Source organism: Herpailurus yagouaroundi, unplaced genomic scaffold, assembly GCF_014898765.1.
Source record: "Herpailurus yagouaroundi ecotype Mexico unplaced genomic scaffold, PumYag 163, whole genome shotgun sequence".
NCBI classification, from domain to species: Eukaryota; Metazoa; Chordata; class Mammalia; order Carnivora; family Felidae; genus Herpailurus; species Herpailurus yagouaroundi.
In genome coordinates, this window is record NW_024412404.1 from 41,910,771 (window position 1) to 41,934,148 (window position 23,378).

The 23,378-nt window shown below is 45.0% G+C and overlaps 2 protein-coding genes across 5 annotated transcripts in view; one reads left to right on the top strand and one right to left on the bottom strand.

Annotated features, from left to right (window-relative positions):
- Window positions 1-10,251, top strand: part of CNNM2 (cyclin and CBS domain divalent metal cation transport mediator 2) — a 150,348-nt gene extending 140,097 nt beyond the window's left edge. The window contains 2 exon segments of the mRNA XM_040486314.1: window positions 2,846-3,030; window positions 3,747-10,251. Coding sequence (XP_040342248.1) covers window positions 2,846-3,030; window positions 3,747-3,956 — 395 coding nt within the window. The 3' untranslated portion in view covers window positions 3,957-10,251.
- A 4,970-nt stretch (window positions 10,252-15,221) lies between these two features.
- Window positions 15,222-23,378, bottom strand: part of NT5C2 (5'-nucleotidase, cytosolic II) — a 59,826-nt gene continuing 51,669 nt past the window's right edge. For all 4 annotated transcript variants that reach the window (XM_040486319.1, XM_040486317.1, XM_040486316.1 and 1 more), the window contains 9 exons: window positions 22,720-22,803; window positions 21,624-21,665; window positions 20,413-20,520; window positions 20,075-20,141; window positions 19,204-19,374; window positions 17,900-17,951; window positions 17,713-17,773; window positions 17,406-17,582; window positions 15,222-16,633 (listed from right to left, as the gene is read on the bottom strand). In XM_040486319.1, coding sequence (XP_040342253.1) covers window positions 16,397-16,633; window positions 17,406-17,582; window positions 17,713-17,773; window positions 17,900-17,951; window positions 19,204-19,374; window positions 20,075-20,141; window positions 20,413-20,520; window positions 21,624-21,665; window positions 22,720-22,803 — 999 coding nt within the window. In that variant the 3' untranslated portion in view covers window positions 15,222-16,396. The remainder of the gene's footprint in view (window positions 16,634-17,405; window positions 17,583-17,712; window positions 17,774-17,899; window positions 17,952-19,203; window positions 19,375-20,074; window positions 20,142-20,412; window positions 20,521-21,623; window positions 21,666-22,719; window positions 22,804-23,378) is intronic.

Genomic DNA, 23,378 nt, shown 5'->3' on the forward strand with positions numbered 1-23,378 from the left:
GTCTTTCTCTGTATGGCTTATTTCACTTAGCATCACACTCTCCAGTTCCATCCACGTTGCTACAAAGGGCCAGATTTCATTCTTTCTCATTGCCACGTAGTACTCCATTGTATATATAAACCACAATTTCTTTATCCATTCATCAGTTGATGGACATTTAGGCTCTTTCCATAATTTCTCTCACTGCATGTTGATGAAAGGCCAATCACACTCTGTCCTTGCCAAGCTACTGCAGAAGGGGTCCCACTGCTTCTCCAGACTGTGGCCAGGACACCAGGCAGTGGGTTGCTGCAAAGGAGGGGGTTCATCTCACAAAAACAGAGGGTGGTGGGTTGAGAGGAAACTGACTAGAAATATAGATACCTTGGAGAAACCAGAGTTTGCCTGTAATCCTCCTCAGGAGAATAGGAGACTCAGAAATACTGCACAGGGCCCTTGACATCTACCTGACACAGTCTGATCAATAAGCAAAGTGCCCCTTAAATGTTTTGGGTTTTGGACCTTTAAACTGTAACACACAAAAGCAAGCACTATCTGTAGCAATGGTGATGTGGGACTAAAGCTTAAGGATTCAGTGGGATCCTTTGTTTCAAAGAACGGTTGGATCTTTCAGCCTGGGTGATGCCCTCACAAATACAGGAAGGCTTGGCCATCAGGGTAGGTACGTAGTGGAGAGGTCTGGGAAGCAAACAGAAAATATAACAATGTTAACTAGGCTTATGGATCGGTTGTTAGGTGTCAGATGCTGTGCTAGGCATGTTACATATTATCTCATTTTTTAAAAAGCTTTTTATTTATTTTTGAGATTAAGAGAGAGAGTGGGGAAGGGAGGAGGCGTAGAGAGGGAAGGAGACAGAGGATCCCGAGCGGGCTCTGTGCTGGCAGCAGAGAGCCCGATGCAGGGCTTGAACTCCTGATCATGGAGCTGAAGTCAGACACTTAACTGACTGAGCCACCCAGGCGCCCCTATTATTTCATTCTGAATCCCCATCAGACTTTAGGAAGTGGAGACTATTATTACCTGCCTTTTACATATAGGTAGGGAATCTGAGGCTTTAGCAAAGGGTCATCCCTTCTGCTAAATAGAAAACATCTGATAAATTATTAATTTGCCTTGTTCTCTTAGAAGATAAGTGGAACCAACCAGATGAGTGGCCACTCTGAGTTTAGTTTTGACTGACGATGGAAAATCGTTCTGCCAAGAAAATTGTAGGGAAAGTCATGCTGTGAAAATTTGAGGAGAAAGTGAACTTGCCATTTGAGGTTCATTGAGTACTTACCGTGTTTTGTTGTGGTTGTCCAATTAAAAAAAAAAATTCTTTAATGCTTATTTATTTTTGAGAGACAGCATGAGCAGAGGAGGGGCAGAGAGAGAGGGAGACGCAGAATCTGAAGCAGACCAGACACCGAGCTGTCAGCACAGAGCCCAACTCGGGGCTTGAACTCACAGACTGTGAGATCATGATCTGAGCCGAAGTCAGATGCTCAACCAGCTGAGCCACCCAGGCGCCCCTGTGGTTGTTCTATTTTAAGAGGGATGTTTCCTGAGTGGAATCTCAGATGGTGGTCAGGATGGGGTTGAGGGGTCATAAAACACATCAAAGTATTTAGCCTGGACAGGAAGAGGCTTAAGGGGAACATAACTATGTTCAGGCTTTCAAGGCTCATTCAAGTAGTGGAGGGATGATGGGGGATCTCTACAGCACGGAGGGAGAGACTGCCGCTTGAGTCTGAGGAGGTGGACATTATGCAGGTCAGGACCTGTCCGCTGTGAACACCCACTTAACATTTGTGGAATGACTTGATTAGAACAGCAAACACGGAGGAAGCTTTGACAAGGCGGGAGGTGGGTTTTATTTTTAATGAAATTTACGTTAGAAGCTACGGTCAACTTGCCTTTACGAACAGCAACACTTAGACTCACTGAATTTCCTTTCACTTTATTTTAATGAATGAGTAATGTGCATGTCATCGAAGAATCCCACAGCACCTACGCTGCCTTAAATCTTTTAAGGGTTTGGGGCGCCTGGGTGGCGCAGTCGGTTAAGCGCCCGACTCCAGCCAGGTCACGATCTCGCGGCCCGTGAGTTCGAGCCCCGCGTCAGGCTCTGGGCTGATGGCTCAGAGCCTGGAGCCTGTTTCCGATTCTGTGTCTCCCTCTCTCTCTGCCCCTCCCCCGTTCATGCTCTGTCTCTCTCTGTCCCAAAAATAAATAAACGTTGAAAAAAAAATTAAAAAAAAAATCTTTTAAGGGTTTGGTGTCTTCTGGTATTCCTGAAACCCTGAGACATCCTTGGACTGAGTGGTGGGAATTTTATTGAGGTCAGAGACCAGGATAACAGGTTTGGTGGAGGGGTAGGAGCAGACGGAACTGTCCTGATCCCTTGCGAGCACATACTGATTTTACAAACGTTCTCAAGAGTCCTTTGCTTTTGCTTCTGGCACGGTCTGTGTTTTACATCCGGGAGCTCCTGTGTCTTGGGCCTCATCGGCACACAGCCTGCGCGGTTCAGGGTCACTCCTGACACAGGTGTGTAGCCACAGGGTCTTCTCGGTCAGAGCCTTGGGAAGGACTGTGTGTGTGTGTGTGCGCGCGCGCGCACGCACGCGCACATGCACATGGGGCTGAGAGGCTAACCCGCGCGATCCCCTTGTTGCCGGGAGGCCAGGAGCGTGTTGTAGGAGGGCCCTACATGCTGAGCGGTATGGCTCAGGCGTCTGGGAGAAGTTCATTGAGCTGGTCTGTTAGTTGCTACTTTTTTTTATTTGGAAAATAAAGAGCTGACTTTATTGCTTATATCTACCTCGCTTAAAAGGTTATGGTTTCTTTCCTCTCCTTTTCCAGGTGAAAACAAGTCGCCGCCTCGCCCATGTGGCTTGAATCACTCAGACTCTCTCAGCCGAAGTGACCGGATTGACGCGATAACGCCGACACTGGGGAGCAGCAATAATCAGCTCAATTCTTCGTTCCTTCAAGTCTACATCCCCGACTACTCCGTGCGAGCCCTTTCTGACCTTCAGTTTGTTAAGGTAAGAGAAGGGAGAGTGGCTGGGCTGGGGCCGGGGCCCGGCCACTGGAGGCCAACTTCCTCAGCGAGTTGTTTGGCTTCCCAGGCCCCGCCACTGAGCTCTCCCTTTGTCATTTGGACTGCCTACACCTCCAGCTACTGTGCCCAGGGGTTAGGCCGGGGAAACAGGTACCTCCCTGGCTCTGTCACAAAAGCTGCCAAGTCAGATGTGCCTTTTTCAGGGAGTGAGAGCTGGAGATGGTGAGAAACAGAATCCACATTTTCCAGTGCGTCCTCATGAGCTTCTGACCCCAGTGACTCTGGATGGCCCTGGAAGGGCTGAGATCAGAGACTCTGAAGACTTAACGGGATGGGGCGGGAAGAATCCTCTGCTTCTCTTCTGCCCCGAGACAGGGTTCTTTTCTTAGTCCGGAATAAAGACGTCTTGTGAAGAACAAGCCAGCTTTAGCTGTTGGAAGCCTATCTCCATTTTCCAGTCGCTGTGAAGCTTTGAGACAAAGATCTGGAAATAGCTTCTATCAGTAAAAAACTGATTTGTTCTCCAGCGTCAACTTGAGCTTTTAAAAGTGGCTCAGTTTATACTCAAGGATGGTATTTCCCTAGAAAAACTATGAGGGGCCTTTCGGGGGATTTTAACGTGTCCTACCATGTCGAGACAAGAGCGCCTGAAAATAAGCATTATCTTGGTTTGTTTTTGTGCCATCTTCTGGCCCCCAGATCTCAAGACAGCAATACCAAAATGCCTTGATGGCATCCCGGATGGACAAAACTCCTCAGTCTTCAGACAGTGAAAACACTAAAATTGAATTGACTCTTACGGAGCTGCACGACGGGTTGCCAGACGAGACAGCCAACCTGCTCAATGAACAGAACTGTGTGACACACAACAAGGCCAATCACAGCCTGCACAGCGAAGGTGCCATCTAGGGCGCCCCCCCACCAACCCTCGCCCCCACTCCCGAGGCCTCAGGCCAGCTGACCGTGAATCCCATTAGCGTGAGCTTGTGTGCCGTGCTGCGTCCTGCAACATCCTGAGACCAAAGACTTTGTTCCCTTCCTGGAAGCAGCAGAGGAGAACGGTGAGGGTGGACTGGAGACCAGAGGTGTGAGATCGACAGCTAGGGCATGGCATCCGAGATGGTGGAGACGAGCCTCTTCCACCCAAATAGAATCATGTTTATTTTTTCAGTTGTACCTTTTATTCCTTATTCACTCTCCTCCTTCCTCAATTTGCATGAAGTTGAAAATTGTTGCGGTTTATTATTTTTTTGTCCCCTAAGAGATCATGTTTTTAAAAAGTGTCTTTTGCAGAGTTTTACGTTGTTGTGTCTGAACTCTGCTGTGACTCCATGATGTGACCCGCACAGAATGGACTTGCTCCTCAGCCCTCGTAGGGAGGGGTGCGCTTCCTCTGCACCCAGCGGGTGTCGCTGTGGAACTTGAAGGATGAATGAAGAAAGCGGTCGATGCCAACCCGCCACGTCTGTCCCACTGTGGGGTGGAGCCTGCACGGGGGGGCCTGCAGCCGCCTCTGTGAGCTCAGTGTTGTTTTAAGTTAATGTTTAACCGTGTCCCTTCCCCTCAGAAAGGTTTAACATTTGCTTGGAATGTGATTTTGCTCCTACTCTAAGGAATTTTTATCACCAAAATGAATGTTAATGAATTTTAAACCCATGGTTTATCATTGGCAAGAGGCAAGGTGACTTCACCCCGACATTCCTACAGCCTGGATTCTCCGGCCCAGCCAGGCCTTCTCCCCAGCTTACCGAGCGCCGTCACCCACCTCCCCGTCCTCGCTCTTGTTAACCCAGGATGCTGCTACACAGATGCCAAATGGAAATCTTCCACAGGGCTTTTGAGTAATCATGTGGTGTGGAGTTCAAGCTCCTCCCCTTCCCACTGGGACCTCTGTCACGGTCAGAAAAGGAGTCGGCTTCCAGCCATGCCTTGAGGGCACTTCTAGACCCGTGGGTTTAAAGGAGGGAACTTCGGGGTCTGCCAGCCCCCACCCCTGCTCCCAGGGAGCCAGCTGCCCCTCTTCCCCCTCTGTCCCTGGGCCCCTGGGGGGCCGGGCAGTGGCCGTGTCCCTCGCCTGAGGACCTCGGTGCCTCCCGCCTCAGATGCGGCCCACAACAGAGAGGCTGCCTGTATGGCCAGGGCTGCCTGAACAGCGTGGCCCCGCACAGGGATTCAGAAACCAAATGTGTGTTGCGGCTGTTTCATGTGTGCGTCCGCCGCCTTTTAATGCCAAATTCATCACGTGTAGTGAAATTAATGTCAGGAGGTATTTCTTGAGTGACTGAATTCTTACCTATCTTATCTGTTTTAAGTGTTACCCGAGGGATGTGTGCATTTTGGTGGCAACGCTCGTACACTGAGTTGAATCCATACTGACGGCAGTGCTCGTGTAGAGCTGCCACTCCGTGCTGCCTCTAGTCACTAGCCAAGAAGATAGCGTTTTGTCCGCGGGGTCTCACTGAACGAAGGGAAGCCCCGGGCCAAGCGGCGGTTTCCTTCTCCCTCCTCAAGGTAGGAGCGCGCCCCCCAGGTTGGGCTCTGGGGAGGGTGGGAGCTGTGGTTGTGCAATAACCGGCCACCTGCTGGGCTTGCCTCCTGGTGAGCGGTTTGGGGCTCTAGTGTCATATGCGCATTTCCCGCAGTATTTCCTCTGGGACGTCGGTCCTGCAGTGTCTTCCTCATCAGGTGCCATGCCACTCAGTGAGGCAAGTACTGGCCTCAACTGGCAGAGGTCACGGCGGCGGGGGGGGGCCTGCGAAGGGGCTAAGCGGCCCGCTGCTGGCACCAAACCTACTACCACGGGATGGAGCCCCCACTTTGTCTTAATGTGAGTGGGGCCCTGCACTGTCAGTGTCCCCTTTTATAAACAGACCCATCCAAGTTAAAAGATCGCCATTTCTTAAGACGCATGTGGCTAAACACAACCCCAGTGTGGTGTGGGAACTGGGACTGTCCATGGGGTGCGCAGAAATGAGAGTTCCCTCTAAGGAAGTAAAACCTGGGTCTTGCACGGGGGGGTGGGGGTGATCCCCCAACAACCACGCCGTCCGTCCTCTGGGCCCGGACTGCGCTTGCCTTCCTGGTAGTTTGGTGGAGCCTGGCCTGCCACGCCATGGCTCCTCTGGCTTTCAGGATCTCTGCCCCCTCAGTCTCTGCCGACTGATCTGCTTTGCCACACGTGGCCCGTCTCAGGGTGCCTTGCTACTGGAAGGAGCTCCTGGGATCTGAGTTAATGTGTTGGATCTTTTTCAGAGCCCCACTGTTCCTCTGTGAACCCGAAAGCTCCGCGAGAGTCCGGGGAACAGAGAAGGGATTCCAGCTGCCAGCTCCTTGACTTCAGAGAGAAACAGAACTTCTCAACACCGTCATACCTGCTCAGTGTGGTGGCTGTTTGAAAAGTCCTCTGTAAAGTGCTGGCAGGGGTGGCTTTGCAGTGGGGGCTTCTAGAGGATGAAATTTTAGCCTCCCAAGTTTGCACTTCTTTTCTGTAAGCCACTCTTTACCTTTGATTATTCCCATTATTCTGTAACAACAGGGAATCCAAAATAATTCCTGGCTCTAGTTCCATCTGCTTTGGGAAAAGCTCAAGACCCTTCCAGTAACACACAGTGTCATGAGCGATCAGATTCCTCTTCCAGGCCCCACTTTGCCTCTGGAAACTAACTTTAGGCTGTTGAAGGAGAAATGCTGGCTCATTGCTTCTCTGGGCAGTGGAATGATTTTAGCTTAGAAGTTCTATGCAGTTACATGTATAAAGTCAACGAGTCTGGCAGAGAAAGCCCATCAAATACTTGAGATCCCCACGTACAGTAGTCAGTTCTTAGCACCACCAGTAGACCATCTTTTACTGGGGCTGCTGGCTTTGTAAGCGTGGAAGAGAGTGGGCTGTGGAGCAGACACAGGTCCTGGTGTCCTCAATGCTGCTGGAGCTCTCGTTGTCAGACCCAGGGCCTCTCCCTAGTGGCTTCCGTGGCCCCTGCTTTGGGCCCTGGCTCTGTGGGACCAGACAGGGCCTCCTCCTGCTCTGAGCCACTGTAGCATCTCAAATGTTCCATCTGAAACTGGATCCCTAGTATCCAGATGTTCCCAAGACCGTCTGCTTTGGCTTTATACATAAGAGGGGTGTGTGTGTGTGTGTGTGTGTGTGTGTGTGTGTGTGTGTATACGCATTTCCTACTGCCTTACACGTTCTTTCCCTTTATTTCTCTCTGTTCCACATTCATCAGGCGAGTCTAAAATTATATATTTAAATTTTCAGGAAAACATAATGTTAAGATTCGCACATGGATACTGGGATGCTAGTCAACTAGTTTAAGCCTTGCTTCTTACATAATTCACATTTCAAAGGGCATTCTACTTTGTCCTTCCCTCCTTCCTCACCTCACTTAACAGGAGAGAGCTCAGTGCCCATGCTGACATGATTGGCTTCTCCAAGTGGGAGGAAATAAGGCATCTTGCTATTATCTGACGTTACTTTAAGGAACGTCTGTGCAAAGGCTGAATGCAGAACTTCACACTAGTATGGAACATTAACTGTGAATATATTTACCTGTGCTATCCCCAGTACCATATGACTAAAGGACCAGCTTTTCCAAGTCAAGGAAAATAGTGGTAGATACAAGTAGGATTGCATTTTATCTAGGAATTGAAGTTAACAGGAATTGGGGCTATGCGGGGACTGTGAACTTCTGCCCTCAAATTCTCTTGGGTTGTGGAGCAGACCTAAGTAAGGCCCTGGCTGATTGAGCCTTTGTCCTGGCTGGTCAGAAATAAGAACAAACCCCAATCCTGAAAACCAGCCAGGGATCTGTGGCCCTTTTCATCTTTCCTGGCCCAGGAGCCCAAGATTCCTGCAGTGTTTCCCAGGGGTGCTCCCCAACAAAAGACCCCTGGGCTGGCAAAGGAAGGGTGCTTACCAAACAAGAAGCTTCCAGGGAGGATTGGCTTGGCACACATCACACGACCCAAGTTCTCTGGTGGCATGGGCAGCGGGAACAACTTCCCTGTCAACTTTTGACCCCAGGACAGAGTTTTCTTGTGGGCAGGGGGGTGGGGGGGTGGGGTGGGGGTTGACTGAGCTGGCAGTTCAAGGTGCAGAGGCTTCTGGGGTACAAGTGCTCCATTTCTCAGGATGCAGTTCCTGGGTCAGGTTTGGTTCTACTCTAGGCTCCAGGCTGGTGGTGCTTCTGTCCAGCAAGGAAGGACATCTGGGTGAGTTACAGGTTAATCCAGACGTAGGAGAGATTTGGGGAACTCAGTAGGTATGTGGTTTAGGGTGATTCAGAAACTTTCCGATGTAAATTTATCAAGGAGCAACGTACTCAGTGGATTTTTATTATCTCAGGGCCATTTACAAATCTTTATCTTTTCGTATTTCTTTTGTATTCAAGTGGGCTGATAAGAGAGATGAGTTCAGAGAACTCTAAAATGAGGTTCCTTTGCCTCATTTGAGGGTGAGTGGTGCACCTTTGCCAAGCCTGCTGATGTCACTGTCCCTCAAGGCTGCGGCAGTGGACCTTCTTCCTCTACCACCTGCAGACATTCTCCCTGCAGTGAATGCTTACTTGCTGGTTTTCCTTCTGCCGTGTCTGAAGGCTCCAGGGCCCCTGGTCAGCCCTAGGGACGGAAGGAGATGATGGGAATTCGCAGCAACTGCAGAGCTTGGAACTTTTCTCGTGCCATCTTGGGCCAGGGACTTTCTTGGCTTCTTAGACCTTTGTGGTTGGCTCAGCTTTCTGTCTGCATATGCTAGAGCCACCGACGTAATTTCACTAGAACCGTTGTAAATATCCTTTGATGGGAAATACCAGGCTGTACTTGAAGCAACACAGGAACAAAGGTTCTAGTAGCAAGAGAGTAAAGTTCTAGGAATCTGTATACCAAGGTTTTTATGTACACAGCTCCAACACATACTATCAGAAAGACTTGAATGAGTACACGTCTTTGAGTTTGAATACCTGTTGGGGTATTAAACATACACTGGAAGAATGACTTGCCTCACTTGGCAGGGGATCTTCTGGCATTTATCCCCATCTGACCAATATGGAGTCACTTGGGAAGTGATTCTTTTGGGGCCAGATTCTTCTTCAGGTTCACCACATGGACCTGGTGGGGCTTGGCTGCCTTCCCTTTGTGTTGGAGGCCCAGGCCCCTTGGTATACACAGCTGGTCTCAGGCTCCCAGAGCAGAAGGGAGTGGGAAAGAATAAGGCATCAGGACTTTGATTCCCCAGAGAGCCCCATCCTAGCTTCTGATTCATGATTCCATATCTGGAGTCTACTGTGAAGGTGGAGTATATCAGTCCATTGACTTCTCTTGTTTCTGGAGTCCTTTAAATCTACAAATGTATATGCTTTATTTTATATTATTATTTATTATGTACATATGCCTCTACTGTTAGTACATTGTCTGTGACTAAGACATTTCCTAGAGCCCCTCATCCATGGAGCCTAGGGTTCTGTTGTCCCTTAAAGTGGGTGAGAAGGCAGTGGTTTTGTTTGTTTTTGTCATAAAGAGGTTGCTGCTCTTAACGTTGACCCTAGCATCCTGGCCCCTTTCATCCGGCCCACCACTACTCCTGCTGGATTAATGTTTGGGATGATGATGGAGGCAGGGCTCCCAAGTACCTCCATGAAATACTTGAGGTTCTGGTGACTGGGTCTATTCTGTATGCAATTGATGGTATGTAGCATGGCTGTGAGACCAGAGTGTCCTTCCTCACTCCCACCCTCCCAAGCCAGGTTGGCAAACTGGCCATTTCCCACCTTGGATTGCAGAATCCATCTCTCTGGACCATGGAAGCTGCCTGCCCATCTGGGCTTCTAATATGCCTTTTCTTGGTTTTGAGGCCCAATGCCAGTATTGCCTTGGCCCTCAAATAAGACCCTGCTTTGTGTTTGATTTTCACCCTCCTCAGCCTTTACTGTGTCATAGTGTACATTTCATGCTTTTCAGCAGTGAAGTTTTCCAAGCACAGTATTGAGAGCTGTGTACATAAACCTAAAGAAGCACAAATGACGTGTATAGGTTTCATGAGCTGATTGTCATAATGAATGCATTTTATAATTCACATGATGTTGTAGATTTACAATCTCTCCTATTTATTTTGTACCAATTTATTTGTAAATTTTGTGATTGTTTTAAAAAGTTTTTGTTCATTTCTATTATTCTATTTAGATAAATGATGATTTTCTGTTCACCCTTCCAGCGGATGTGTGTTCCCTCTTTCCCCTTTCATCTATGCAACACCAACCTCGGTCCCCTGCCCAATAGCATCGCTGTCCTGGTGGGAAAGCTGGGATTGGTTGTCAGCATGGCAACACAGCAGGGCATTTCCGTTGGACACATACCACGAAGTCTTATGTTAAAAGAGAGAGATACCAGAAGTGGGCCTCCACCTCTACCACAGTCTGGTCCCACAGGTTCCGGGGTGGGGGTGGGGAGGGCGGGGAGGGAAGGTTCTCCTTTGCAAAGGTTGTAGTCTGTCCCCTGTTGATTCACTCAAATTGCCCGACATTTGCTGCTCGAACAACACACAGTTCAGCTGGGCAAGTGTCCAAGCTGTTTTTTCCTAGGCAAGACCAGAGGCCTCCTTCAAGCCTCTCCGCTGGCTCTTGAAGATGAAAACGGCTCTGTAGGTCCTCTGCTCTGCAAAGGCTAGGAGAAAGGTGGTAGCCTGCACAGATGGTTCACTCTCAAGTTAAAAAGGTCAGGCCTGAGTGCAGGAGTCGCGTTCAGATGCTCTTCAGGATGCGGTAGGCATCCACCTTCCCTAATAACCCAGTGTTGGGGCCCACATTCCTCTTCCACCACCACTGCTTTTCAAGTCTTCTGTGTTTCTTCTTAATCCTCCTCCTCACTCATACGTGACCAGACCCTGCAACTCTTCTGGTCGAGGCTCACTGCCCCTCTGTGGCTTATTCTTGGATCACATCTTTCTGGAATCCATTTTTCCTCCACTCCTAGCCTTTATTTATTTTACAATCCAAAGAGGATCATGCTCTGAGAATTGAGCCTCTTGGTGACTGGCCCCTTACTTACACTTGCCCTGTGGACGGAGACTTTTCAGTGAAGGGCTGCTGGCAAGACTGGCTTTGGAACATGCCTGACCTAATCACCATGTTCCCTTCCAGAGTCATCACCCCCAACTTCGGGAAAGTAGAACAGAGTAGACCTATATTCTAGCAAAGTGTTACCTTCTTGGGAGCCTGTTTTCTTTCCTTAGAAGCAGAGAAGAAAGCACTAAGGGAGGCTGGGGAAGGAATTCTCTCTCCAAAATAGCAACTCCCACTTGGCTGTTTTGCTTAGTTTTTCCTGCTTTACTTTGTCTAGATGAGTCCTGAGCTCAAATCAGGAAATTCTCCAATAAAAGTAGAGGTGATTTTCCTAAGCTTTCCCTCGGCATCCATGGGGTACCTGTCAGTTCATTACTAAGCTTTACCATGAAGAAAGCTCTGGGGTTTCTAGTTCATAAAACAAATTGTGCCGCCCAGCCCTTTTTCTCAACTTAGTACTTCTGAGGCAGAGATCGTGACCAGAGGGGCTTGCAGAGAAAGTGGTACAAACTGAATGACCTTTTCATAACCTGGAGTTGATTTCTGAAAACTTCTTTTGTACTTTTTAGAAGTAATTCGATAGCGATTCTTTAAAGCCAAAGGTTGAATCCTACTAGATGCCTAATAAGCTCTTGCTTTCTAAGACTGTTCCATCCTTTTCCACCCAACATCCTCCCATTTCTGCTCATACTGACATGTCCCAGAGCAAAGGAATGGTTCATAGGGCCCTTTCTCTGGGATATTCTGTTAGCATGCCATCTCCCTTGGTGGATGACTGCGAGGCCTAAGGGTGCAAGGGGGAATCAGCTGCTGGAGTTCTTCATCGAACTGCTTTTCCTGCTGGGGTGCTCATGACTGTGGAGTGCTCACACAGTAGGCCAGCACAGGATGGGGATATTTAGATTGAGCCAGCTTCCCTGCTACAATTCTGCTACATCATTGACTTGAGGGCAGTGGGTCCAATAATGAAATTACTTGCTTCAAAATAGCCCTACCCACAAGTCAAAGATGACCTCTGGTGAGAACCCTCTCAAAAAATTGGACAATAAGCATCTTTTTTTTAGCGTTGAAAGGTTTGCTTGGCAAATCTTTCCAACTATCTCAGGAACTTCTGAGACTCAGGACTAGTGCTGCCTTTCCTGGAGAGAAAGTGCGCTCAGTTGCTTGGGCTCCAGTGCACGTGGTGAGGTTTATCTTGGCCTGGCCTCTTCAGGACTTGTCTACAGCACTAACCAGACATGGCTTTGGGAAGAGCTTAATGGGAGAGCAGACCATTTGGGGACCTATTTGTACCTGATAGGATTCATGAGGAAATCTAATCCACTTTTTTTTTTTTTTTAATTTTTTTTTAACGTTTATTTTTTTGGGACAGAGAGAGACAGAGCATGAACGGGGGAGGGGCAGAGAGAGAGGGAGACACAGAATCGGAAGCAGGCTCCAGGCTCTGAGCCATCAGCCCAGAGCCGGACGCGGGGCTCGAACTCACGGACCGCGAGATCGTGACCTGGCTGAAGTCGGACGCTTAACCGACTGCGCCACCCAGGCGCCCCTAATCCACCTTTTTTCTAGTAATAAAATGAAGCAAAGGTATCTCTGTAGGAAGAAATAGACTAGACCAAAAACTGGTTTAAATTAGAAAATACAAATTACTGGGGCACCTGGGTGGCTCTGTTGGTTAAGCGTCTGACTTTGGCTCAGCATGGTTGGTGGGTCCAAGCCCCACGCTGGGATCTCTGCTGTCAGCACAGAGCCCACTTCAGTTTCTGTTCCCCCTCTGTGCCCCCCTCTCTCTTCCCCTGCCCCACTCTGGCGTGCACACTCTCAAAAATAAACATTAAAAAAAGAGAAAATATAAACTACTTAGAGTAACAGCAAGCTTGAGATATGTGTTCAATTGGGAGTACTTTTTGCGTTAAACCTCTTCAGTGGAACTTTAAAACACTATTTTATTTTTGAAATTGTGTTATCCTTGTTGGAATAAGACTGCTGTGGCTTTGGGATGAAGATACTGTGTCTGACAATAGGGAAAAAATGGGTGAGATTGCTAGGAAAAGCTGCCTTGTTCATTCTGTAAGTGAATGCTGTTTTTTGTTTTTTTTTTAAGAGGATTTGCTTTCTGCTATTTGCACATACTCAGCGGTAGGAACAGTGTGAAATGCCGGTTCATGTTAGTGGAGGTGCAGGATGGACGATGTGGGTTACAAGTCACCTGGCTCTGCTTCCCAGGTGCTGTACATGGCCTCTCTGCTGTTGGATGGTAGTGTATCGTTTTTCTTTTATTTTTAGGGCTGCTCAGGTACCTCCATGGTAGAAATTTCATTCTAAGGTCCTTTCCAAGTTGCGTATCATTTGAAATGTTCCATTTGAGGAAAGATTTTAAGTGCCCTATGCTCTAGTCACCAAAAAAAAAAAAAAAAAAAAATGTCATGAGAAACCTAAATATTGAGGTATAAGCTTCAAAACCAAGCGAGGAATTGGGCCATGGACTATATGGCGATAGCTGGGCCACAGTTACCGTTTTTCCCACCATCAAGGAAAGGTTAAATAGTTTCCATCACACGGAATGTGTACAAAGCTCCCACCCTTAATGCAGACTTAGATATGCACTTGTTTGTCTCAGGCTATTTGTGGTGAGTACGAGTATTTTTAAATGCTCTGTCAGCCTTGGAAAAATTGCAGGGCTTTAAAGTTGTTGACAAAATATTTCTTAAATAAATAAATCTGACTTAGAAGTATCTAAACATGAACAAAGTACTTTTAAGTCTGACATGTCACTGCAAGTGGCTTTTTAAAGTAGTTGCTTAAAAACAGTAACGGGACCAAGGATTTGTAGCTCCAATCATAACTTGGGAAGGGTGGCTTGAAGGGCTTGCTTTCTTATTTTAGGTCTCAGCAGAACTATGCTTATGGGAGGAGAAAATCTAAGGTTGAAACACCATAGAGATGAATGTAGGGGGCAAGTCCTCTTAAAAGGGAACCCAGCAGGGCTGGGGTCTGCTGTACCCGCACCTAGCTGCTGGGTGTGCCAGGGGCCCTGTCAACCCTGTACATGCCCCAAGATTGAAAGTTCAGTCTAGCACCCAATAAAGGGCGTCTGGTGCTTTTCAAATACCCAGGGAAGAGATTTTGAAGAGTTGGGAGAACTGTGTTCTCACCGTGTAACATGCCTCAGGTTTAAAAAACAACAAAAACATTAAGTTCAGTCTCCTTAACTATTGGCAACAGCGAAACTCACATTCGTGTTTTAGCAAGCTCAATTCTACCTACTCTGAGTGTCTGCCCATGGACCACCTAAACACTCTGTTCTGCGTCTTCTATGCTTATGGAATCCTGGCTCTTCAAGATAGGTTTTGCTGGTCCTTGAAGAAAGCTCTGATCAGCAGTGGAATTCTTCTTCCAATTGTGTTTCTTCCTTTTTGATCTTTGGACCCACTGTCAGATATCTGACTTTTAGAAACTCTTACACAGGTAAGATCTTATGTGAATAACACAATACCAAAAGTGTGGTAAATTAAAGCAAAGTGATCATAATGGTCCTTGCTTTAAAAGGGAAAATATGTAAATGTACCATTATAAGTTAGCTCTGCAGCTGTAGCCACTTAAATATTATTTGGCTTTGAGCAAATATAAGACTGTGCCAAACTGGGCACTAGCTCCACTTGAATGAGAGTAACTAATAGCTGGGGTGACCACAAACACACTCTCTAAAATTTTAAATGGGGACAGCATTTAACTGCTATTTGCAACAGCATTTGTAACCCAATCACTGTTAAAGTAGCGTATATTCCTAGTAGATACCAGTTAGAAAGTTTCTTGGCATGACTTCATATATAGACCATGTATCCTGAAAGTGGTGATATAACATGGTCTTGGCTATGTTATTACTGAACTGTGTTCCCTGCCTATCAAATAATTTTTAGAAAGCCTCACCTCATAGTCCTGTACTAAAAAACTTGACATGAAAAAGTTTTGAGGACTATTTAAGTGCTATAAATTTAGCCATCAATCATGCTATACTGTACCTTCCTGTAGAAGAATGTCAAATTGATGGCACTAGCCAAACCTACACCCACCTAAAGACCAACGGTTATTAAAGTTGTGCTACAGGAAGGGGTCAAAGTCAGTATTACAAATATACTTTATTGAATTCTACAGCAACTAATCTACCTTCTGTGTTCACCAGGAAGAATGGAAGGAATATATAAAGGTTAAAGGGAAAGTCTGCACTATTCAAACTGCTATAGCCACTCTGCCGACGGCGAGGCAGCCCGGTACCCTCTAGGACACAGTAACAATCCCTTCTTGTTCAAAATAACAAGTGATTTCTCTTGGGATTCTGAAGTGCATTTATTCACATGATTGTGCCCTCTGCTTTAGTAAGGTTCTGACCGATAGAACCCTCTTCCCATCCTCTCATGCTTGACTGTGGAATACAGTCCACTCTAGAGGACAGGGAAGGCAGGAAGTCTGGGCGGCACGAGCCACACTGGCCCACGCTAATGACTTTACTCAGTTATGCTCTTTCACGGGGCTTGCTCCTTTGTCCTCTTTCAGCTGAATTCTTTCTCTAGATTCACTCCAGATGAGAAAAAGACCGCTTCTGGATAACAAGCATTTCTACTATCAAAAAAATGTAAGATTAGATGAAGACTTTTACTTCAAGACAGAATCACTGCAGTGCATTCCAGGCAAGCCCTATAGCAAACCAAACACTTGTGCAAGACCACTGAAGCCTGCAGTCTGCCCCCAGGCACTGAGGACACTTCAAAGCTTGTAAACGGAACCTTGACCTTAACAGAAGACCGCATTTGGTAATGGAAACAATATATTTCTCCACTGACATACAATACTGTGTAATGCACTGAAAATTTCAGGATGGACTTTGGAGTAAGAGCACAATTTGTAAAATATCATTTTCAGATCACCTCTTCGTTCCACTCGGATACTCTTCACTAGCCCTGGTATATCCAATATATACTGAGGATGAAACCAGACAAGGAAATGGTGTCACAAGCCACAATGGAGCCTTCTGCATGCAGTTCAGCCCGGCTTTACCCTTGCTTTCTTCCAATACAGACTCCATTACAATCGTGAACCATCTGCAGAGTGCAGACAAACAAAACTACTAAAAAGTATCTCTCTATGATTAGAATATCTTAAGGTCTTCAGAAACTTCGCACATGTACCTTCGATGGAGCTCCCCCACCCACCACTAGAACGCAAACAGGGATATCCTTTGCTTCTGGAAGTCCTGCCAAAACGTGTTTAATGGATGCTCAGTTTTGGTTTTCCTCCTTATTCTTCCTCTTCTTCCTCCTCTTCATCATCATCTTCATCATGGCAGTGTGTAATTTCCTGGGGGGCCAGTGGGAAGAGGTTGGGGGGTTTAATTTCACTAATCGACCGGGTCAACTGGTGCCGCTTGTAATCAGTATCTTTGAAATCAACTGATGTGCGGTTCCGGGTAGCAAGAGGGGACTCCATCTCATTAATATCTACATGTGTATGTTCCACCGTTGATTCATGAGGCATCTAGAACAAAGTCAGAAGGTCAGAAAGCAGGTGGAGTGAAACAGTTTCCCAAATCCTAACCCCATCTCCCTCGGTTAGGTGGTTGTGCAGAGACAGGTCTATAATGGATCAAAGGCCAAGCCAAATTAGATACTTCAGCATCTTCCGGGAACTACCTTCCTCTCATCCTCAACTCTTAAAACAGCCCAGATCTCAATTATTAGAACCCGAAACTGGAATAGATGGGGGGAGAAAGATTCCTATTTCACAGCAAAAAAAACAGTCCTGCTATAGATCAGTATCTAAACACAGCACTATAAAAACTGCAGTGCTCACAAAAGAGGAAAGTCTTCACTACTCAACTTTTAATATGACAAATTTCAGAGTACACTTATACCCTATGCCATTACCTATACCTTCTCAAAGATCCTTTTTGGTGCAAGCATGGAACTTGGTTATGGGCTTTTGCACATTAGGAAAAAAATGCAAATTAGGAAAAAATGCCTGGGTGGCCCAGATGGTTAAATGGCCAACTCTTGATTTTGGCTCAGGACATGATCTCACCATCCAAAGGATCAAGCCCCGTGTTGTGCTCTGTGCTGACAGCATGGACAGTGCTTGGGATTCTGTCTCTCCCTCTCTCTCTGCCCCTCCCCAGCTCTCAAAATAAACATTAAAAAAAAAAAAAAAAAGACCCAAACTCTCCTGTGCCATCCCACAAAGCTGGCTGCAGCTCTCAGCCGTAAGTGTCTATCTTTATTGTAAAGAGCAGCCTAAGACTGTGTCAACTCACCAAGACGTGGGCAGCTCTGAAGAGGTAGCTGAAGGGGTAATAGAGCAGATTGATGAAGGAGGCTGCATAGAGGTCAGCGTACCGCATCACCTGGCTGGCGAAGAGGGTCTGTCGGGAGCCACTGCGGAACAGGCTCCCCATCATCCCATAGCACATGTCCATGTCATGTGTTACTTTCTGCAACAGACAAGAGACTGAATTCTAGTAGTTGTTGGGTGCTGGCTATGTGCCTATCCTTGTATCACAGGATAAAGACAAAAATCACAACTTTATTTTCCAAGATCTCTCCCAAATCCCATTTGGATACCTTAATACGTCTCTGGATGGAACTAATGTCAGGGCGCTCATTGCTGCTGCTATCAAGGTGCCTGGAGGCGAAAAAAGAAAACTCCACTGAAAATCTCTGGGAAAGAGGTCTCTTAGACCTAGCTGATTCTCAAAGAGGTAGATGGTTTTAGGGAAGAAATGTTTATCTTTAGAATCTGGAAACTTACTTGTAGAGTTCAGCCAAGAAAATATCCAAGCTCTGAAGCTCTTCGAAAAGTGCTAAAGTTTGGAAGGAAAAGAAAAATGTTTTCAACAAAAAGCATTCAGGTTTTAACTCTTCCTGAAACTAAAAGGCTGCAGCTATGACTGAAAGGTAAAGCTATGGTGAGTGTACAAAATGACTTTATTCTCCTGCTTGGGATCTGGCAGCAAGTGAAAGCCACGATTCCTTCTTCTACTTCAACACAGCTAGCTACAACTCTTCTTTCCCAATGGATGCTAAGTGCTAATTTGTATCCCATCGGAGGTGTGTTGCAGCAAAACAAGTGTTAACAGTTCCATTTTCAGATCAAAGAATGAGGATTAGGGGACGTGTCCAGAGTCACAAATCCAGGAAACAGAGCCAAATCAACTAGACTAACAATTTCAGTGGTAGAAAGTTGAAAACGGGCATGAAGGACCAGCCAGAAAATCCCACCAAGGACAAGCAACAGCCAGCAGCTGTTGCCTGTTTTGTTGGGGTTCTGGCCTTTCTCAACCTGGGTTCCCCAGAGAGAAGCCCTAATGTATATACTGTTTTAACAAATTTTCTTTACCTAGGTTGAGGAGCCTAGGTTGAGAAAGGTTGTTACTTGTATCTTTATATACACATTATTCCAGTTAAGTCTCAACTTTATAAAGTAGGTATTATCCTCATTTTCATATTTGAGGAAACTAACCCACAGTAACTTGACTAAGGGCATGAAGGTATTAGGTAGTAGAGCTGGGGTAACTACCTGACGCAGTACCTCTCCCCACACTGTGGGTGATGCTAGCTAGGACTGGCTGGAGAATTTACGGGTCAAATGGGTTTACATAACTAGACCTACAGCTCAATTCCATGTACAGTTCAGAGGATACAATTTGGCCTCATTCTCTACTTCTCAGAAGAGCAGGAAAAAAAAGGGATGTAATTACCACTCAAAGTCATCAATGCCCCCAACATCACAGAGGCTGGTGGCAGAGAGACAGGGAACTAGTGAAAATATGGGACTACAAAAGGAAGTAGAATTCACAGTTTAGTTGCTATAGTAATAGAATTCAGGATAGCAATATTCTGTCCTTAACCCTGAAAGAATGCAAGAGAAAGGCTGAACACCCGAACCTCTCCTATTTCCTCAAATTCTGGAGTTCTGTAAAATATCTGGCTGGAGGGAAGTATCTTTGACTACCTCTGCCTCCTCTCCCTTTTTCCCCACATACGAAGTAATAAGTTCATCCAAGAGGACTGATTCATACAGCTGGATACAAAATAGGAGTAATGGCTCCTTACAGCTCTTATCAGTCCAGACGTGCAGCTCCTGTGCAAGTTCAGGAATCACCAAGAAAGTTCGCCACCCTTGTCGTTTCTTTGATTTTAAAATGTCCCCAAAAATGTGATCTCCGATATACAAAATGTCCTTGCCCTTAGCTCCCAAGAGATCACAGACTGTATCAGATGAACCTGAAACAAGGGAATGAACAATGGGAAAACAAAAATGTCTCCATATTAAAAACGAGAATCCTAAGTACCATAACCATTAGATACTGTACTGATTAATTTTATTCTTATGCAAGGAACAGACTAGAAAAAGGGCTCACCTTAAAGACCCACCATTGTTTTTCTTTCCTCATTCCTTTTATTGCCTCTAACACAAGGCCTTCAGTTCCACTGTGCTAACCAGAGCTCTCGATAACCAAATCCAAGAGCAACAAAACTACATGTCTCGCTCTAGTAAATATAATTCTCCCAAAGCACAGCCATTTCTCATCACAGAAGATCTGACATTAATTTTGTTTTGTTTAACAATTTTTCACTGCAATGAAATATGCATCAGTGTCCACAGGGGCTCCTAGAGGACCCCTTTGAGAACCACCTCAAATCATTCCAGGACACTGAGAAAAAGTCTCAAATACGTAAAAGGATGAGGAAACACTGATCCTTTTAGTGAAAATCAAAGATTCGTTAGGACATACTAACAACTTCTCAAACCTGTTCTCCCTGACTCCTACTGCATTAGCAGGTGACTAAAGCAGTTACCTTCAGGAGACAGTATCTTCAGAATACTAAAGTATAACTGGCACTCTGCCAGGAGGACACCAAAGCTTTCACGATGAAATCTGAACAAAGACTTAAACTAAATAAAGGGAAATCTGTGACTCACCTCCTGAGTAGACGATGCCATGTTGTAAGGGGCCTGTGTAGGTACCAATTTTCAGCTTGCCAGTTTTCTGTGAGAAGAGAAGACTTTCTAATAATTTACTGTTCTATCACAATCTCCACCCAAAATGCAATCTGGATAGGCATCTAAATGATTGGCACTTTTGAATTATATTCTTTTGAAATTATTGGGCTATCTCAATTAAGATTAAAACTCTGAAATTCAAAAGAAAGATATGGATAATAAATTAAAAATACCTGTTTCCTTAGGAAGAATAAGAGTGGAAAAAGGAGAAATACGAAGGACAATGTGCCAGCAGACAGATCATCCTCTTGACTTACTGTGTCCACCTGACGCAGTACTGTGCCTTCTCCAAAAAAGAGTGGCTTCCGTGCATCCACCAAGATCAGGTCAAAGTAGGACTGCCATGGTCGATGGGAGCTCCCAGGCTGATGAGGTTGAGAAACAGCAAAAGCCAAAACATCACTCCTAACCCTTGAGGCACTAATATTTAATCTCACTCAAATGTAAGGAATGTAGACATATTAAGTATACACAGAAGATCCCACTATTGTATTAAAACCACAGTGTGTTAGCGGCCATATTCTTTTGGAAGCAGGCAAGGTGAAAATATAAATTAACACATTTTAAATCATTTCCTCTACTAACATTTCACAGCAATTTAACATATGAAGGAAAGTGTCCTCACACTCTGAAATAGGCAAAAAAGGCTCAAAGGGTTGTGAAGGAAAGATGCAAACTGATATTCAAGAAGACAGTTTAAGAAAGAGGCAGATCAGCATCAGAACTTAAGTATACAAACTAACATGGAACTGTTACTAGCAAATTTTATTGGTTATGTTCTCAGAATAATGGCTCTAGGTACACATTAGCCTTTGGCTCATACTGGAGGCTCGTCACGGCACTAATAGAGAAGTTATGCCCATTAACATGCTTTCTATCCTGAAGTGGGACCAGGGTATTAAACTTGTAAGGTCAAGCTGTGCTTTTGGGTGACCTTTTCAAAACAGAGATTTACTGATATTTAACCAAAGAAGGACTAAGTCCCACAAGGATGTGACTAGGCTGCAATGAGTATTCCTTAAATTTAAGTGTAGCCACACTGTGGGAATGAAGACTTCTCTGCTAAATATCAAGATTAACTGTTCTTGAACAAAACTCAGCAATAACTAAGAGTAGTATCTAGAAGTTGCCAAGAATATACATATCTCTTGTTTCTTTTAATCATCTATCTTCCTCAATGTGAAAATTCCTTACTTTGCCATACAAACTTAGTAACTCCACACAGAACTTCTAGGCCGTAATTATTCTGATCCCATCCTACTAAATAACACAAATATCTCCCCTTTATTTCTATCTACTATGTTTTCAAATCTCTAGCAATGTTAAACTACACTAGCTCCTGCATTGCTTCTAAGGTTAATGAAGATTTCTAGAGGAGTTCTGACAATTCCTGACTCTGAATATTCCAGGATCACTAAATGCATTCATTATTACTAAAAGCAATGGTCTGTTAAGTTACATATAGTACCTTGGGGCCATGTGGGAAATCGAACAGGTAAGTCATAATTTTCTGGAAAAAAAAAAAATCCAACATCAGGTCCATATAGTACTTTTGCAAACAATAGGCAGCACCTAAAAAAAACTTCAAACCCAACCTTTTCATATGACTTGTCTTTTTCAATACAGGATTTATCACATTCTTTTTTCCCCTAAGTTTATGAAATCATGGCAGCTGAAGCCAGAAATTAATGCTTCATCATAACAAACTACAGCTGACATTCTCAGTAGGACATAGGCTTCTAGGATGTAATTTTGTACACTTCATCCATATATCCCTACCAAATCCTCTTAACGGACTGCAATACATATTTGGAATTGGTATCTGAGGTCAGGGCATCGACAAAACTAATGACTCACATGGAAATAATATACGTTGGCCTCCTTACTATTTATTGTTTCTAGACTAACCAAGCCAATGAACCATTAGATTTGTTGGCTTTGTAAGACTGCTTACTCCAACAAATCACCAGATTTCTAAATCAAGATTTTGCATGAAGAGAATTGCAGAGCATTGGGCTTCTTGCTAGTACTATAAACCTATAACTGTCTTAGCAAAAATAAGATGAGGCTAAGGAGTTAAGCTTGCTTTTCAACATGCTTTAGTCCTGGCAAAGAAATGTCTAAGTTAAAAGGTAGTAAATTTTGATGGCGAAGAGTCCAAACATCTTTGCACCATCTTCTGCTATCTGGCTCCCAGCAGCAGGGAGGGCATTTACACATATGCAGTAAATAAATGTGTGACTTCTCAAGTTGATATAAATGATGCACCAAAGAGACACAGAAGCCTTTTTAAAATCAGCACAAAGGTTTTAAACAACCTCCAAATTAAAACCTTCAAGTAACCAACTGTAATCAGGGAAAAGTCAAAAGAAATATTTAGAAAAATTTGAGAACCACTCCAATGTGGCCCTTAAGCTATATATTCTTTTTCTACTCTGCTCTCAAAATGATATGGCAAAAAAATACCCTCACTTAACGAGTGTCCTCATGATCTTCATTCCCAGTTCCTTAGGCCAAAGTAACTCCTCTGTGTAAATAAACAAGTATGAACATTAGGCACTTACATCTGTGTATTTATAGTCACTGTTGGTGGCAAGAAACACTTTCCCTACTTCCTTCATTCGACTCAGAAGCAAAGGCAGTTTTCCCTGAAATGTAATATGATGATGAGTGAAACACTAAACCACAAATACACAGTCACTTCAACTTTTGTCTACCTGAGTAAGCATAGGGGATGCGCTTTGAGGGTTGGTTGATTTCAGAGTTTTACATTTAAAAGACCATATTGTCATTATGCATGAAGTATTAAGCTAGCAGTATACATGGTGTATATAACATATAGGTGTCTATATAAAATGACACATACAGATGATATGATTAGATATATTATTAAATATGCTTATTAAAAACACCTTGGGGCACCTGGCTGGCTCAGTCAGAAGAGCATGCAACTCTTGATCTCAGGGTTGTGAGTTTGAGCCCCACACTGGGTGTAGAGATTACAAAAAATAATAATAAAATTAAATTAAATTGAAAAATAAAACCATCTCTACCTTCCTCATGTTTGCCTCAGGAAGGAGTTTAAATTACCTTGTAATCTCTTAAAGTATATGAATGAGGTATATTAAAGGTGAGGAGAAGCTGATTTTAAACATCACCAGCAAAATACAAGGAGAGCATAAGATATGGCTTCCCTGTGTAGGCTTTTCTCTTGTATACCTTG